At 43.4% G+C, this 15,222-nt stretch overlaps 1 protein-coding gene across 5 annotated transcripts in view; it reads left to right on the top strand.

The window, feature by feature from the left end:
* Positions 1 to 15,222, top strand: part of cacnb2a (calcium channel, voltage-dependent, beta 2a) — a 132,906-nt gene that overhangs the window by 21,806 nt on the left and 95,878 nt on the right. The window contains exon 1 of one of the 5 annotated variants that reach the window (XM_010905759.5): positions 3,454 to 3,598. The exons of 3 other annotated variants lie outside the window; for them this stretch is intronic. In XM_010905759.5, the coding sequence (XP_010904061.2) occupies positions 3,551 to 3,598 (48 nt within the window). In that variant the 5' untranslated portion in view covers positions 3,454 to 3,550. Of the gene's footprint in view, positions 1 to 3,453; positions 3,599 to 9,305; positions 9,744 to 15,222 lie in introns of those variants that run through there. One more of the 5 variants, XM_034289332.1, reaches the window with a different exon arrangement.

Raw genomic sequence — 15,222 nt, 5'->3', positions numbered from 1 at the left:
TCATCAATGCATCGAGGAAAATAATGTTTATTTCTGATGGAAGCGCTCTAGAAAAAGTTCCCTCAGCCAAGATGGGGAATAAAAGTAACAGTGATTGATTATGGTCAATGCGAACACATCACTGAAGGTCATCTGTACATACTTTTAAACACGCGACCGGGCCGGTCCTTGTGTTATAAATTGTCCAACTGGCCTAGAGTGAACTGTTTGTCTTCTTGTTCTGTAGAAGTCAGTGGAAGTCACAGTGCCATTGTCCTTGTGACAGATTGCATTTACAAACCTGTGGCACGTGGTGAGCTGCATGAACAAGAGGGGAGTGACTCACATCGTGGCTGTGTTTCAAATGATATCCCATTTATTACATGTGTAGTACATCCCTGAGAAAACAAGGGGACTTTCTATCTTTCCCTTGAGCTAGGCACTTGACACTTATGGCTGAATCCCTGTCTGTAAATGCTTTCCGGGTGTCATGGGAGAGTTATGTATTATCACATTGCCATTTCACTCGGTGGTACAACACTTTAATTATGTGTGTACAGAACACGACACATATAAACACGCGGTTGAAAAGTTTTGCGCTATATATGGATAGAGTTCTATTTTGGATTCTGTCTGTATGAAAAGAAACAGGAGAGGAGAGAGGGAGGCCAATAACCAACTGGAAACACCAGTGTTTACTGTCATCTGATGTAGGCACAGCACAGCATATGGCACCGTATGAAAATCGCAATACGAAAATAAGCACGACAGGCGCTGAAGTGATTTTTGCTTTCCCTTACGGAGGGAGAAAAAACTACTGAGTTTCCAGTAGAGTGAAGAGAACTGTCAGAAGAAATGCGGCTGCTTACCCTAAGCAGCTTATGATGTAAAAAGCACAGCTCCCCCGTAGAGAGGTAAAGAGAAGAAAAAATACACATACCAGCTTTAGAGACACCAAAAGGGAGAAAATTCCAATCAATGAGTGCGAGGGAGAGATTGACAGAGAGAGAAAAGGTGAACGAGATAGCGAGAGGAAATGAGAATGAGAGAAGGAGAGATGTGACAGAGAAAGCGAGAAACAAAGAAGTTGGCGTAAGACGTCAGGAAGGATGAAGGGAGGGGACGTGAGGGTAAAGCTAATGTTATATGCTGGTAGCGCTGTTGGCCAATTGAAATTCAGTGTCTGTATCATCCTCCCTGTGTACTCAGACAACAGCACCTGCTTTTCAATGCAGGGAGGAGACAATGGTAAAGATGAAAGAAACGCATAGCCTCTCCCTCTTCGTCTCCCTCCCTCTTGCATGCCCCTCTCTCTACCTCTCTATCACTCTGTTAAGCACCTCTGCTCACATTCTCCTTTTCTATCTCTCAGAAAAACCCCTCTCCGCACTTTGTTTTTCTTTCCCTCTTGTATGCCCCTCTTTTTTAACCCCGTTAAGACGCCTTCCCCAATGTCCTCTTTTTCTCTGTTAAGCCCCTGTTCCCTCTCTACGTATCCCCCTGCAATTCCTTTTTCCTTTCTGCTTCTTAATCTCTCGGTTAGACCCACCCTCCCCTCTCTCTCTTTTTTTATTTGCTGAACCTCTTTCCCCTTATCTCCCTTTCTCTATCCTTCTGTTAAGCCCCTTTCCCCTCTCTCCCCTCTCTCCCCTCTGTCTCCCTGTAATGCCCCTTACCTTTCTAGTTTTTTATTCCTCTATTTAGCCCCTCTTGCCTTTTCCCCCTGCAATGCCCCTTTCGTCTCTCTCCTTCTTTATCCCTCTTTTAAACCCCTCTCTCCCGTTTTCTCTATCTCTCTGCTAAACCCCTCTCCCCTTCTCTTTCTTTTTATCTATTTACCTGTAATGCCCCTCTGTCTACCCCTCTACCCCTCTATTCCTCTCTATCTCTTTCTCTATTCCTGTTAACCCCCTCCCATTTTTCTTTCATCCCCCTGTAATGCCCCTTTCAACTCTCTACTTCTTTAACCTTCTGTTAAACCCCTCTCTCTGTCTCTCTGCTGAAACCCTCTCCCCTTCTATATATTTTTTTGTATCCCTCTATTAGCCCCTTTTCCATCTCTCTCCTCTATTCACCTGTAATTCTCTCTTCTTTATCCTTCTGTTAAACCCCTCTCCCACCTCTTTTCTTTCCCTCTTTAACCCTCTGTTAAACCCCTCTCCTCTCTTTCATTCTTTATACCTCCATTAAGCCCCTTTTATTTCTCTCTTCAATCCCTCTGTTAAGACCCTCTCCCCTCTCCTCCATCCTTCTGTTAAGCTATTTTATTCTGTAACCTTCTTTGACTTTGACATGGCACTAAGAGGTAAGGTAACTGAGAGACAGTACACACCCTTGCGAGGAGAGAGAGGAGGAATCGAGCATTATTGAAGCAACGGGCTAGTGGTGGCAGAGAGATGGAAGGCTTGATCGCAGCACAAAGCAGTGAGTACATTAAGGTCTGGACTCAATCATGTGTTAGTCTGACTGCGCTAGGCAGGGCAAGGGAGAAAGAAGGGGTGGGGTGGAGGGCACAGGAGGAGGGGAGAAACGAGAAGGCTGGAAGAGGAGCAACGACAAAGCCAGTGGTCCATTCAGCGCTTGGACATGACCGAGCCAGAGAGGCTGTGACTGCTCTCTGCACCACAGAGAGACAGACAGAGTGCGTGAAAGTCCTACGGCTGCAGCTGTTCTCTGCACCAGACACGCCGACACAACCAGATAAACTGTTTTCACCAGCAGCCAGCTCTCTAAGTCTGATCCTTTGCCCTGACCACCGCCCTGCAGCTTCCTGTCTCTGCCAGCAAGTCAATCTCAACACAAGACATAGAGAAGGGAGGAAGAGAGAAGGGAGGAAGAGAAGGCGTCCTGTTGATTCTTTCCTGTCCATCCATCTGAGTCCAAGGTGAAGGGAGCAGGAGAGGAGGCGGGGTGTAATCGGCCACGCCCCCCGCCCCCCCCCCCCCCCCACCAGGAAGGGCAGCGGTCAATAAGGACACCGGTGGCTCCACCTCTATGCCTTGAGTCTGGACCCGTCTGCACCGCGTCTTCCCCTGGAGCCTCTACAAGAGCTGAACCAGAACCACGGGACAGGGAGACAGACGGACGGACAGATGCAGTAGCACTGCAGAGGATTTGGCTCAAGCTAGAGGAGCAGCCCCAGGAGCTGTACAGGATAAGGATTTGCATCAGACCAGCTCCTCTCCCAGAGGCGCTCCACAGTACCTCTGCTGTGCTGTGGGACATGGGGGGCGGACTGAACGGCTGAGGCTGCGCTGGAGTTCAACTCGCCACAGAGAACCGTCCCGCTGTGACTCTCAGATTCCTAGATCCGACTAGGTCACTAGGTGGTTTCCGGGTGCACGTGGGGGAGGAGGAGGGACGGAGGGGGCGCGCGCTCGCCGTGGACACGGCGCTCTCCTCCTCTCTCCCCTTGCCGCCACCGACTCTCCGTTTCTTTGCCACTCCCCCCCCCCCCCCCCCCCCGCTGGAGGAGTGTTAAGCCATGGACCGAGGCTGAGTGGACGCTGCTGCCTGACGGCGTGTCTGTGAGGCGGCTGCCGTCCGTTCCTGAACCCCCCCGGTCCCCTTCATGCCGTGCTGTGGGCTGGGCCATCGCCGGAGAGCACAGCTTCCATACGTGAGTCTGCTGCCCAGTTCTCACTATTTATGGACGAACACAAGGAAAGGGAGAGAGGAGAATGCTGGCAGGCAGGCAGAGAGTGTCACTGCTTCTTTCACCGAGGACACAGGAATCTTAGTAACGCTGTGCTGTTGTCGACAGGCTCAAGAAGCCTTTCCATGTTGAAGACCTGTAGCTCATTCAAAAGTCTTACGAGTGTTTGTTTGAGCGCGTGTGCGTATTCATGCCTTGAGAGTGTGTTCAGTTAAATGTATGCATGACATAGAGAAAACACACACATGCGTCTGTTTCCAAGCTCGTGTTTTTCTCTATTTTGACTGGGGCAGTCGCGACCCTCTATGATTTTCCTTTGCACCCCGTCTCACTGAGATTGCAGAGCCTTGCTGAGTGAAAGCTTTCTCGACTTAGCGGGCTGGCAGATTTCTCTGCAGAGCATTGCTGCTGGCATCATCATCACACAGCCAGCCAGCCACACTAGAGACAGGCAAATTAATCTTCTATCCCACATTTATTGTGGATACGGATGGAGAGCCGAGGAAACATTCAGCGGGGGTGGCAGAGAGGGATGTCGGCGTGGTGCTGCAGACCCCGGACACATGCCAGGCCAACTGCAGAGTTTTTACAGGCTGTCTTCCGTAGATTTCACCCCTTTTCTGTGTGTGCGAGCATCTGGGTTGTACTGCTGTTTGACATTGTTTGTCTTTTGACGCCTGAGGTAGATCAATTACAGGAAAATGTACTGGTCCTTCTGTCAGCTGGATGGGGAGACATGGTTGGGCAAAGTGAGATAACATGGTCTAAAAAGCTGCAAAATTACTGCCATTTAACTGAAATGCCATTTATATAGTTTTTCCTCCTTCATTTACAGGCTGGTTCAGGTTTTCTATCTGTTTCTGTAAGAATGTTTGTCTGGATTCATGCCAGTTACACACACACACACGCACATACACAGAATTGATAACGGATGCATGTATAATCATTCGCTCCCGACTGCTGTCACCACTAGATGTCCCTATAACCCCTTTCAGATGTTTTAAACACGCGTAAACACAAACGCACGCGCACACACACACACAAACACAAACACAGATTTCACACATGTTTCCAATACCACAGCTTTTATGGTACTATAGTGATCAACCCATGATGCAATGGTGCAGTAAAAGTCTTCCGGTTCACCTTTGTATGAATTCTGAGGTCAGCCAAAATCTGAGGCAGAAATCAGTCGTTAATGGGGACAGAATGTTCTCAGAAGTGGCTGGTATTATGATTTCATTCCCTCACAAAGTTTTTTTCTACCGGAGTGAGAACCAAACCGTCTCACTCCAGCACCCTGTCCCTTGTTTTAGCATAGTTATATCCTCATAGGGATTGATTTTGTCTATAGGTTGATCTATGGACAAATGAATCTAGTCCACTGAGTGTAAGGCATTGTACTGCCAGTACACCTGTTACTGCTGTTATGTCAGGCTACCGAAGTATTTCCGCTGACATGCACATTGTTAATGAACCACTGCAACGACGACGACATTACCTCCCCCCACCTGTCTCTGTTTCAGTCCCTTCGGCCACGTCTGCTTGGCACGCACCCTCATGCCGCTGTGGTCTGGATTAACACTTACAAAAAAGTGGATTTTAATCTGAGTGATGAGTGGATTAGTGCACGGCTGCAGGACGGGGTTAGGCTTACTGCTCCTGCAGCTGGAGAGATAGCTGTAGAGCAACTCGCTACATTGCAGACCGACTGCACGCTAACCCCCCCCCCAAAAAAAATTTGCTCCCCGCATGGGACGGTTTAGAAAATGAAAGAAAAGGGCATTTGTTCTCGTACAGTTGAAGCGAATAAAGCATCTGATAGGCTTTTGATAACATAGACCATAGTATATAGTGCGGTTAGAGGCAACGCCGAGCACAAGTTATTGTAGCTGCTTCTGAACTGCCGGTTTCCTTCCTTCCGTGACAACGGCGTTCTTTTGGTGACACTCCTCTCACATGTTTCCAATACGGAGGCATAAACCGCAGTTTTACGTCTGAAATGGGGTGGAACACAGTTGCTCAGGGGATGGAATTTGGAGCACAGAGGGAGACCTTGCCGGATGTGCCTCTGACAAGCAGCAGACTGAAGGGCCAGGCCGGTCTCCGCATGGAAACGGGGCTAATCGAAGACAGCAGTCTGGGGCCCAGCCGAACTCCCTTTGTTTTCTTAGCTCTTCCCGGTTCCCGTCATGCAACGGGAGCAGAGTGTAACGCATCTGCAGCCTCTATGAGAGCTTGTCAACATTGTCAGCGTAGCAGCAACCGAGTTGAAAACACTCATAAGGCATTTCCTGCACATGGAAAAATAAAGTCTAGTTCTGGACTAAAATGTTGGAGAATAATATGGGTCTGGGTAACCCCTCACTTCCTCCTCTCTAGGATATTTTTTTATCCTGAGTTATTTTATGCTTGTGCCTCTTAGAGTATGTCAGGATTAAGGTTACTACTATGTTTGATGACGATGTATTGCTATTCACAATTCTGTATAAAGTCTGTGTGTATCCATGCCACTATGGTATCTTCGCTATAAAGACTGAAGCAGTACTTTACTTAGAATGTTTTCACTGAATGTAGAGTTACTTGGAATGTTTTCACTGAATGTAGAGTCATTTGCTTATCGTTATGTCTCTAGTTGTGAATGTGATGGAAGTGTACTGAATAAAGAATGGGACACAACGAGCGTTGGAGCATTTAATGGAAGTTAAACAGTGACCTAATCTCCCCTGGCGAGTCTGACCTGGAATTCCCAGTTTTCCAGGCGTTGGATTGAGAGCACAGAGTGGAAACCTTGGGCCAGTGTGGACACTTGTCTGGAGCTGGGTTTCCTTGGCAATTGATGTGCGTTCCTCCAGTTTTCCAGAGAGTAGTGGGGAAACGTCAGAGAAAAATAAAACTGTAGGGCTAATTGGACACAGAGGCCCTCTGGAATGTCTCAATTTCACTGGATTTTACAGGCTTTTTACATAATCTGTCATCTTTCTCTTGGACTCGTGGAAACTGTGACATATGTCTGTGGAAGCCTTGTGTGTAGCGTACCTCACCAGTTCGGAAACACTGATGTCAATGAGACCCGGTTGTGGTCGACATTTCCTGGATCGCTTGGATCTCTGTGGAGTTATGAAAACACTCTCTGGCCTAGCTGCCTAGGTCGTATACGTTAATGGACTAATTCAAGTAGAACCCTCCCTGTTTGGGCCCGTTCAGCTAATGTGACCCTTCAATCAGTGAATTCATGTGATGGTGAAGTGGCTCGGCTTCTGCTCGATTGATGTTGAAGGTCTTCACTTATATTGATGCAGTGGGTGTGTCTGGTTAGGCTTCTGCTTTTTTCCTCTTTCCTTTATCATTATCAACTTGTATTTGAGTTGCTTCTCCTTTAGAATGTATAAACTGGCGCACACCCAAAATGTTTCTAAAGGTGCTGACTATCGGATAATGAAATGTAGATGCTAAGAAAGTCGCACACTCTGTTTTACAGCTCCAGGAGATTTTTTTACTTGTTACATCACTTGGGGCTGATACAGTGTGCAACTTTCTTTCCTAGTATCGGCTTTTCCTTTAAACAAAATGATTATACTTAGACTGAATTAGTGTTTTGCTTTCTCAAATTGCAGAAATAATTATACACTAGGTTTTCAGTTCAGGGAGTTTAGGAATTGGATGATTCCTGGAATTAGGAGTGAATACATAGCAAATCCTTAATCCTCTAAGCCCAATATCTGGAAAACATGGAATTTCTGTTTGTTACCAGAATGTTGCAACCCTACATCCTACATTAAATGTTTGTTGGTTAGGAACATATGCAGTATGCTTTTTAATGTTCTGTTTACTCCCCAATTAATTCCAGTCACATGTCTGAGTAACACGCAGTGCTGTCAGCAGAAATCAACTGTTTGGAAGAGAATACAGTTCTCCATAGTTTTTTTTGTAGAGTTGCCCATTCTGAAACCTTCTTTTCATTAAAATAAAGTAATGACATCATAGTAGGCTGATACGTTAGACACATCTGTTGAATAAATTGTCAATGCCTTTTACGATTGGATGAATATGAAGAATCATGATAGAGAATATTAGTACCAGTATTTCACCTATTAAAATAGTCTGTTATGTAGATAGTGTTAAAATAGCAAAGATAAATTGTTTGCAATGATGTCTTAATCAAATACCTGGCCTGTCACAGACACTCCACTGTCACACCCCCCCCCCAACCCCCTCACCCTGATGCTCACATTTGTTCCATCATGCCAGTACTGGAGCTGGGCAACGTATATTTTCAGCTGCAGTTCTGTGAGGAAATCCACTCAGTTTAATGCCATCCCCTCTGTGGCTCCGCCCTACACTGTATAGGACACACCCTCTGGTCTCTGCCTCATCTAGCTAAAATAGCCTGTATCTATAAAACACACAGAGAAATGGCCGTCGTCAAGATACGATTACAGCAATTAGGGAGTACCAGTCACAGCTCATGCCCATTTAATAAGGAGCACCTCTGACCGCCTGGGCATCCACATTCTAAGTCAAGCGTCACATAAAAAAGGGAACAGATGTTTCTTAGCATCCAATTAAGACTGGGAACGCAGAATACCCACTCTTCTTTCCTCCATGAACCAGGAGGAGAGGGGTCATTAGCCCATATGGATACGTTAGCACAATTAATTAGTGACGGACGTTATACATTTTAGGCCAACATAAAACGTTACATAAAACTACCATTAAACTTAAACCTGTACAGGATATTTATTGCTTCTGATTATGTAGGTCTAGGTTGTTTGGGAGGCATTATGTGCGTGTGTTTGTGTGCATGCGTGCGCGCGCCCACATCCAGGCATGCCCCTCCAGAGTGAACTGGAGACACAATACTAAATATTCCATCTGAATGAACTCATTCCAATCAGCGACAGTATCTGCAAAATGTGGCCATGCTCTTTTTAGTTAATCTGGATCGGCATGTTTTGTAAACAAACTGACAGAGTGACAACGAGAAAGCGTTAGAATGCAAGAGAATGGAAGTTCATCAAGTAACAGAAGTAAATAGTAGGGTAAAATTCAGTTTGAGTCCATAAATCAAGGGACAGATTGGAATGGCAAGACAAGAAAAGGCTGGAGACATTCTAATTCCCAGTGGTCTGCCCTCTCCCCCTTGGCTTGTCAGAATACCTGTCCCTGTGCTTGGGCACCATGACAACAGGTACCAACAAGGCAAGAACACCCTAGAGAGAAAGCGAGAGAGGGGTTAGAAGATGGAATGGATGAATGGACGGTTGAGGACAGAGAACAAGAATGAAGCAGAAGAGGGAAACAACGTGATGGATGAGCTTCAGCGTCATGTTAGGATTAGACAAGAGATTACTTCAGAGAGAGATGACCAATGTTGATTCCCATCAGGAGTCATCAGGTGAGGCAGTCTCCTTCGCCCCCTTTCACCCTCTTGCTCTCTCTGATGCTAATCTCTCATCTGCCTGTCTGTGGATAACTCCATAACTCCACTCTCCATTACCAGCAAGAATCAGTGTTTTTCTCCTAATACTTCCCTAAGCCCACTCACGACAGCCGCCGGCAAAGACCTGCTCACTGATTGGTCATCTGCTCCTGCACAGCAGGAGGGCGGGTTTTAAAACTACCGGTCGAGGCATTGCATATTCATAGTCAGCGTGAATACATAATCAGTCCAGGAGGTTGCTCTGGACTACCAGGAAGGAAGAAGAGGAAGAAGTGAATGTCTAACTTATGGAGGGCATATTTTAACACTCCCAGAACATGACAACTTCCAAAATTGCACGTCTTGCAGAGTCCGGGAGTTATTGACACCTGTGAGTTTCTTTTTGCTCATTCCCTGTGCGTGTTTGCGGCACTGCGGTTGGATGTGTCCGCTGCCCCTGACAGATGTCGGAGCCATCTAGAGCAAAGGAGGGATTTGGATTCGACACATGGCTGTGCTCTACTGCGGCCCCTTGGCCCTTACCCCCTGCCCTGTTCTCACCTGCCCTCCAAACAGGCACCGTCTGTGGGGCTAAGAGCTGCTGAGGAGGGGTCTCCTCTCTCCATCCATGCTGCCAGGCTCGTTGTTGTCATGCTCAAACCACCCAAGAATAAAAATGTCTCCTGGGTAAGTGGGGTACGTGCTGGCAATGCTCTGGGATGTAGGGGGTTGGGGAAGGAGTCACTTTACTCTCTACTTATCTCTTTGCATGGTCTAGAAAATCTAGGCTCTCTGCAAACACATGTTTACCCACTTATTCTACATTTACAAATCAGAGATTGCATTGAATCATTGCAATTAGTACAAATTGATACAAAAAAGTATTTCAATTTCGACTGACAATTATTTGTTAGGACAGTTTGAATTTTGTGTTTAATCTTTGCTATGAAAGCGGAGGTTGATGTTTAGGAGTCTCTCCATCTAGGCCAAAGTTAATCATATTTTAAGGAGTCCTAATTAACAATTGTGTTATTCAGTGTTTAAAGGTGCTGTAAACAACTCTTTTGTGTTTATTTTCCTGCCATACCTATTCAAAAAGCTCTGACTAAAATAGGAGTTTTTGTTTGTTGTTCAGTTCATCCTTTGCCAGCTGTTACCTAAGCATGTAACACTAATGAAAAAAGCATTCTACAGTTGACACATGAGCATTATATCAGTCTTCTATCCCATACTGTGGTAATGACAAAGTAACAAACAACAACATTTGGGATTGGGATTTGTCAAGCATTTCTTTAATCTTTGGACTTCATCTGAAATACTGTATTTGACAAATTGTTGCACTCCATAATACAGCCATGTGAGCAGTTGATAGTGGGAGGACTGCAGCCTGGGATAGATAGCTGTGGTTTTGGTTTGCTCCATGAGCCTATCCAATGGCTATTTCAGGGGTAGGCTTAGAGATTTAAGAATTATATAACTACTACATGCCTACTTTATGAAATCTGGCTATCCCATGCCCAGATACAATCAATCAGAACCAGAGATTTTAACTCTCCTGATCGCAAGGTTTGTGAAATAGTGATATTAGGTTTAAAGTTGGATGTCATTGTAATTGCATCGGGGAAATAACTGGCTCCATCAGTTAATGAGCTAGCTGTTGAGGGAATCGGAAAGTTTACCATGATCCCCGTGATGCTCCTGTCAGAGGATTGAAGATATCTCACTCTTGTCCCCCTATGCCCACACCAACAAAGAAAACAAAGCTTGCACCGACTTGGCTGATAACTACCGACTTGGCTGATAACTAGAGAATTAGCATTCCCATTAGTGTCATGTGGTGTCTTACCTAGCTTTCTTTGCATAAATGCACTAACTGTAAGTCATTGGCCAGATTACAAATAAATTAGTAATGGAATGTCACGAATTCTTAGGGCCAAGGTTTATCAATGTATTTTTGAAGGTCACCTTTAGGTTGTTTTGGTCTGAGGTACACTTTAATTCAGTTCTTAACTGTCACATTTACACTTAGTCAGTGATTTATTTTTTGCCATATCGAAAACAGTAGGGGGGCATTAGCCTACAAGTATATACATTTCTAGAAGTGATTGTCGGAAGTTCCTTAGAGCATGCATGTATACTTGAATGTGCCTTTGAAAAAAAATGTGTATTGCATATTATGTTTGTGTGTTGGGGGAGTGTGTGTCATTTCTGACTTTGGGCCATTGCAGATGGATCAGGGGAGATTAGAGAGAGCGAGCGAGAGAGGTTTTGCACAGATAAAATCAGCAAGTCGGTGGAGGAGGAGGCGCTTACACTGGTGCCCAGTTACCCACAAGCCTCTCTTTTTCCATTCTTCTCTCTCTCTACTTTTACTCCTTCTTTTTCTTCTCTCTCACTCTGTCTTTTTGCAGAAGGCCAATGATGCGGCACAGATATCTGTGATAAGATGTCCTCTAAACCCATATAACTATATAATCACTATCTAGCTACAACAGGTGGTTTGGAATTATTGCTTTTGTTTATCCTGCCTATGGTACAATGATAACAGAATGCACAAACACTTTTTGTGTAGCTTTTTGAATAGCTACATTTCCTAAGGTAGTAGTAGCTTTGTATGTTTAGCCTAAGAGCTAATGAGATAAGCTAAACAGCTTGTCATTTTATCAACTTTATACAAGGTGTAATTCGGAATTCTAATTTTTATTGTTAGCATGCCCATGGAATAGCTATAACCAAAAGGAGAACACTTTTTGTATACTTTTCCCAGGCTAGTTGGTAGCTAGGTACAGTAGCGAGCTTGCTACTAACCGAGAGCTTCCCTGGAGAAGAAATATGACCAATCATCTTTTGCTGTATTGTTTGAAAGCAATGGCCATCTGTGAGTTGTATCCCAATTTCTTTGAGAGTAGCAATGCAAAAGGACCGGATGAAAATAAGCAAAAAAACAATTGTGAAGTTGCCAACTCAATGAGTGTCAATAAGTGGACAATAGCACATTTGTGAAGTACAATATTTAAAATAACATCTTTCCCTAATACCCTTTATATTATTATAAATGCATTTTTCTGCATTTGTATGGTGGAAATCTTACAAATGGCATTTAATAAAAATAATGTAGGCTAACTTACTGTTTTTTTTAAGTGGTATGTAAAACGCTGTTAGTGGAGTTTCCATATTTTTTTTTGCCATCTGTCTCTACTGCAGTGAAATGCTTCCATATTGCAGATTTCTTAGAAATGTAAAACATTTGGAAAATTGGCATTAGGCCATGCCTCATTACCATACCAATTTGGCAAATGTGTTGTAAAGTAATATTATTTTTATTAGTGTCCCATCATTGTTCTTACATAATATAATCATACACAATTTCATATTTGTTTGAATGATGGACTACATGAGACAAATGAGACTGGTGTGAATTAGGGATGCTATAGTGTCTCACAAAAGTGAGTACACCCCTCACATTTTTGTAAATATTTGATTATATCTTTTCATGTGACAACACTGAAGAAATGACACTTTGCTACAATGTAAAGTAGTGAGTGTACAGCTTGTATAACAGTGTAAATTTGCTGTCCCCTCAAAATAACTCAACACACAGCCATTATTGTCTAAATCGCTGGCAACAAAAGTGAGTACACCCCTGAATGAAATTGTACAAATTGGGCCCAATTAGCCATTTTCCCTCCCTGGTGTCATTTGACTTGTTAGTGTTACAAGGTCTCAGGTGTGAATGGGGAGCAGGTGTGTTAAATTTGGTGTTAATGCTCTCACACTGGTCACTGGAAGTTCAACGTGGCACCTCATGGCAAAGAACTCTCTGATGATCTGAAAAAAAGAATTGTTGCTCTACAAAAAGATGGCCAAGGCTACAAGAAGATTGCCAAGACCCTGAAACAGAGCCGCAGCACGGTGAGAACACTGCTCATAGTCGGAGTAAGCCAATTAATCCAGCACGGTCAATGCAGACCAGCTGCTCGAGAAACTTCAGAGTGTGCACAGTTTTCATTTTGGCATAGAAAGAAATTCCTAGCCCCGATGCCAAAGAACTACAAGATAAACAGATCCATTAACATGATAACCAATAACATGATAACCTCCTTTCAGGCGCACATGAACATTTCTGATCTGTAATATTTTGGCCTTGATTGGACTCAGGTGAGGTCTTTTGATAGGTTCTGACCACTGCAGATCGGGATCACTTCACAAGGGCTGCAGTTTTGGAGATGCACTGTCCCAGTCGTCTAGCCATCACAATATCACAATTTGGCTCTTGTCAGAGTCTCTCAGGTCCTTATGATTGCTCATTTTTCCTTCTTCTAACACATCAGCTTTGAGGACACAATGTTCACTTGCTGCCTAAAATATCCCACCCACAGACAGATACCATGACAATGAGATTATCAGTGTTATTCACTTTACCTGTCAGTGGTCAAAATGTTTTGACTGATCAACATCTCTTTACATGTTACTAGGAATACTTTTATTCATTTTTTTATCATTATCAAACAAACTCATTAATTTAGTGTTTTATGGTGTAAAAGGCTCGGGGTTGGCTGCCGCAATTTGTGTCTGGGAGATTTTGAATCTACCTGGCACATTTTAGGTGAACTATGTGAGAGCACTGATTTTCAGATTTTCAGAAACACAGCAAAAAATATAGAAACACTCCTTTGCAATTTACTCCCTATCCAAAGACCAACAATAGCATTTTTTAAAGCGGTTTTGAGAGTTAAATACCCTACCTACCTCATTTACTCCATTTAGAATACTGTTTGGGGTTACTTGGAAATGTCCCTGTTTTCAAAAGAAAATCTAAAAATGTTGTCCATTAAAATTACATAAAATTGATTAGAAATACAGTTTGTTAATTTTGAAATTCAAAGAATGAATAACGCATAGAATTACTTTATCATAAAACTGATAAAGATGATACAATTTATTTTACCCAAATCACTCCTGTCTCACAGTGGCATTTGGGGCCACCGTTGGTTCGTTTCTTTTTTTTTTGCGAGGAGGCTCAGGCATTTGTGGTGGAGGTTCAATATCTGAATCACACATCGATTTCAGGATCTATTTCTGATCCTCCATCTGACTCCATCTCATCTAAATCTTGCAGCATCTGCAATGCTGGGTTTGGTTTGCCATTGTGAACTAAACCCTGTAAATGGTGTCTGAGTTGTCTGACTTGCTCACAGAGTTCAGATTATCTACACTTTCTACCCTCATCACCACACTTCAGTCACATGCATAGGTGTGTCTGGGTTGATGAGGGGTAATCGCCCATTCTTCCATTGACATCATTGCTATTCCCTTGCTATTCATTAGATTTGATTAGACTAGGTTCCCAAGGTAGACATGTCTGTGTAACAACTGAAAAAGAATGTAAACAACTTGTATGCAATTTCTTAATCTTCAGTTAGCAGAGAAAAAAAAAAGATGTTATGATGTGTGTGCGATTTATGGTGACTGCTGACTGCTAAATAATATCTTTGGTATTTCTTTTAGTGAATAATTATTTAGCCTAATACATTTGTAGGATCTTAATCTTCAGTAAAATAAGCAATAAAAACAGTAAATTGTAATATCTTTCATGAATTAGTGAGTTGTGACTGCTAAACAATATCTTTGGTATTTTGTTTAGTGAATACTTGTTTAGGATAATACATTTGTACATTTACATTTGATGAATTAGCCTACACAATAAGTTGAATCTCCTATTGAAAAACGGTAATGTGTGATAAGTAGACTTTATTGTTTGTATTATGTTTCAATAATAGCCTAAATAAGCCATTTGTAATTGATTCAAATTCAACCAAGGTCTGATCATCCTTCGGAGAGCGCATTCATCCATTGACGTCAGGCATTCAGTGAGGGGTGATTAGTGCCTGGGCACCATTTGCGTACCATCGCTAAGTGGTGTGTGCTGTTGGCGGAAGTAGGAAAACAGTGTAAAAAAACAGGTAAATCATCTCTAAATCGTTTTCTGTTTGTCAGTTTAGAATTCCGACAACAGAACAATGTAATATACGACAATTTATGAAAAGTCATGGAAGGAGGAGGGTGTAGCTTTCAAAATGGCAGCTTTATTTTAATTACAAACTCAAACGCCAATTGGAATAGGCATTTGGTGGTTCTAGTGTTAAAGAAGCAATAAAGCTGCTGA

The sequence above is a fragment of the Esox lucius genome, chromosome 21 (assembly GCF_011004845.1).
Source record: "Esox lucius isolate fEsoLuc1 chromosome 21, fEsoLuc1.pri, whole genome shotgun sequence".
Lineage (NCBI taxonomy): Eukaryota > Metazoa > Chordata > Actinopteri > Esociformes > Esocidae > Esox > Esox lucius.
This window is presented reverse-complemented; position numbering and strand designations above follow the sequence as displayed.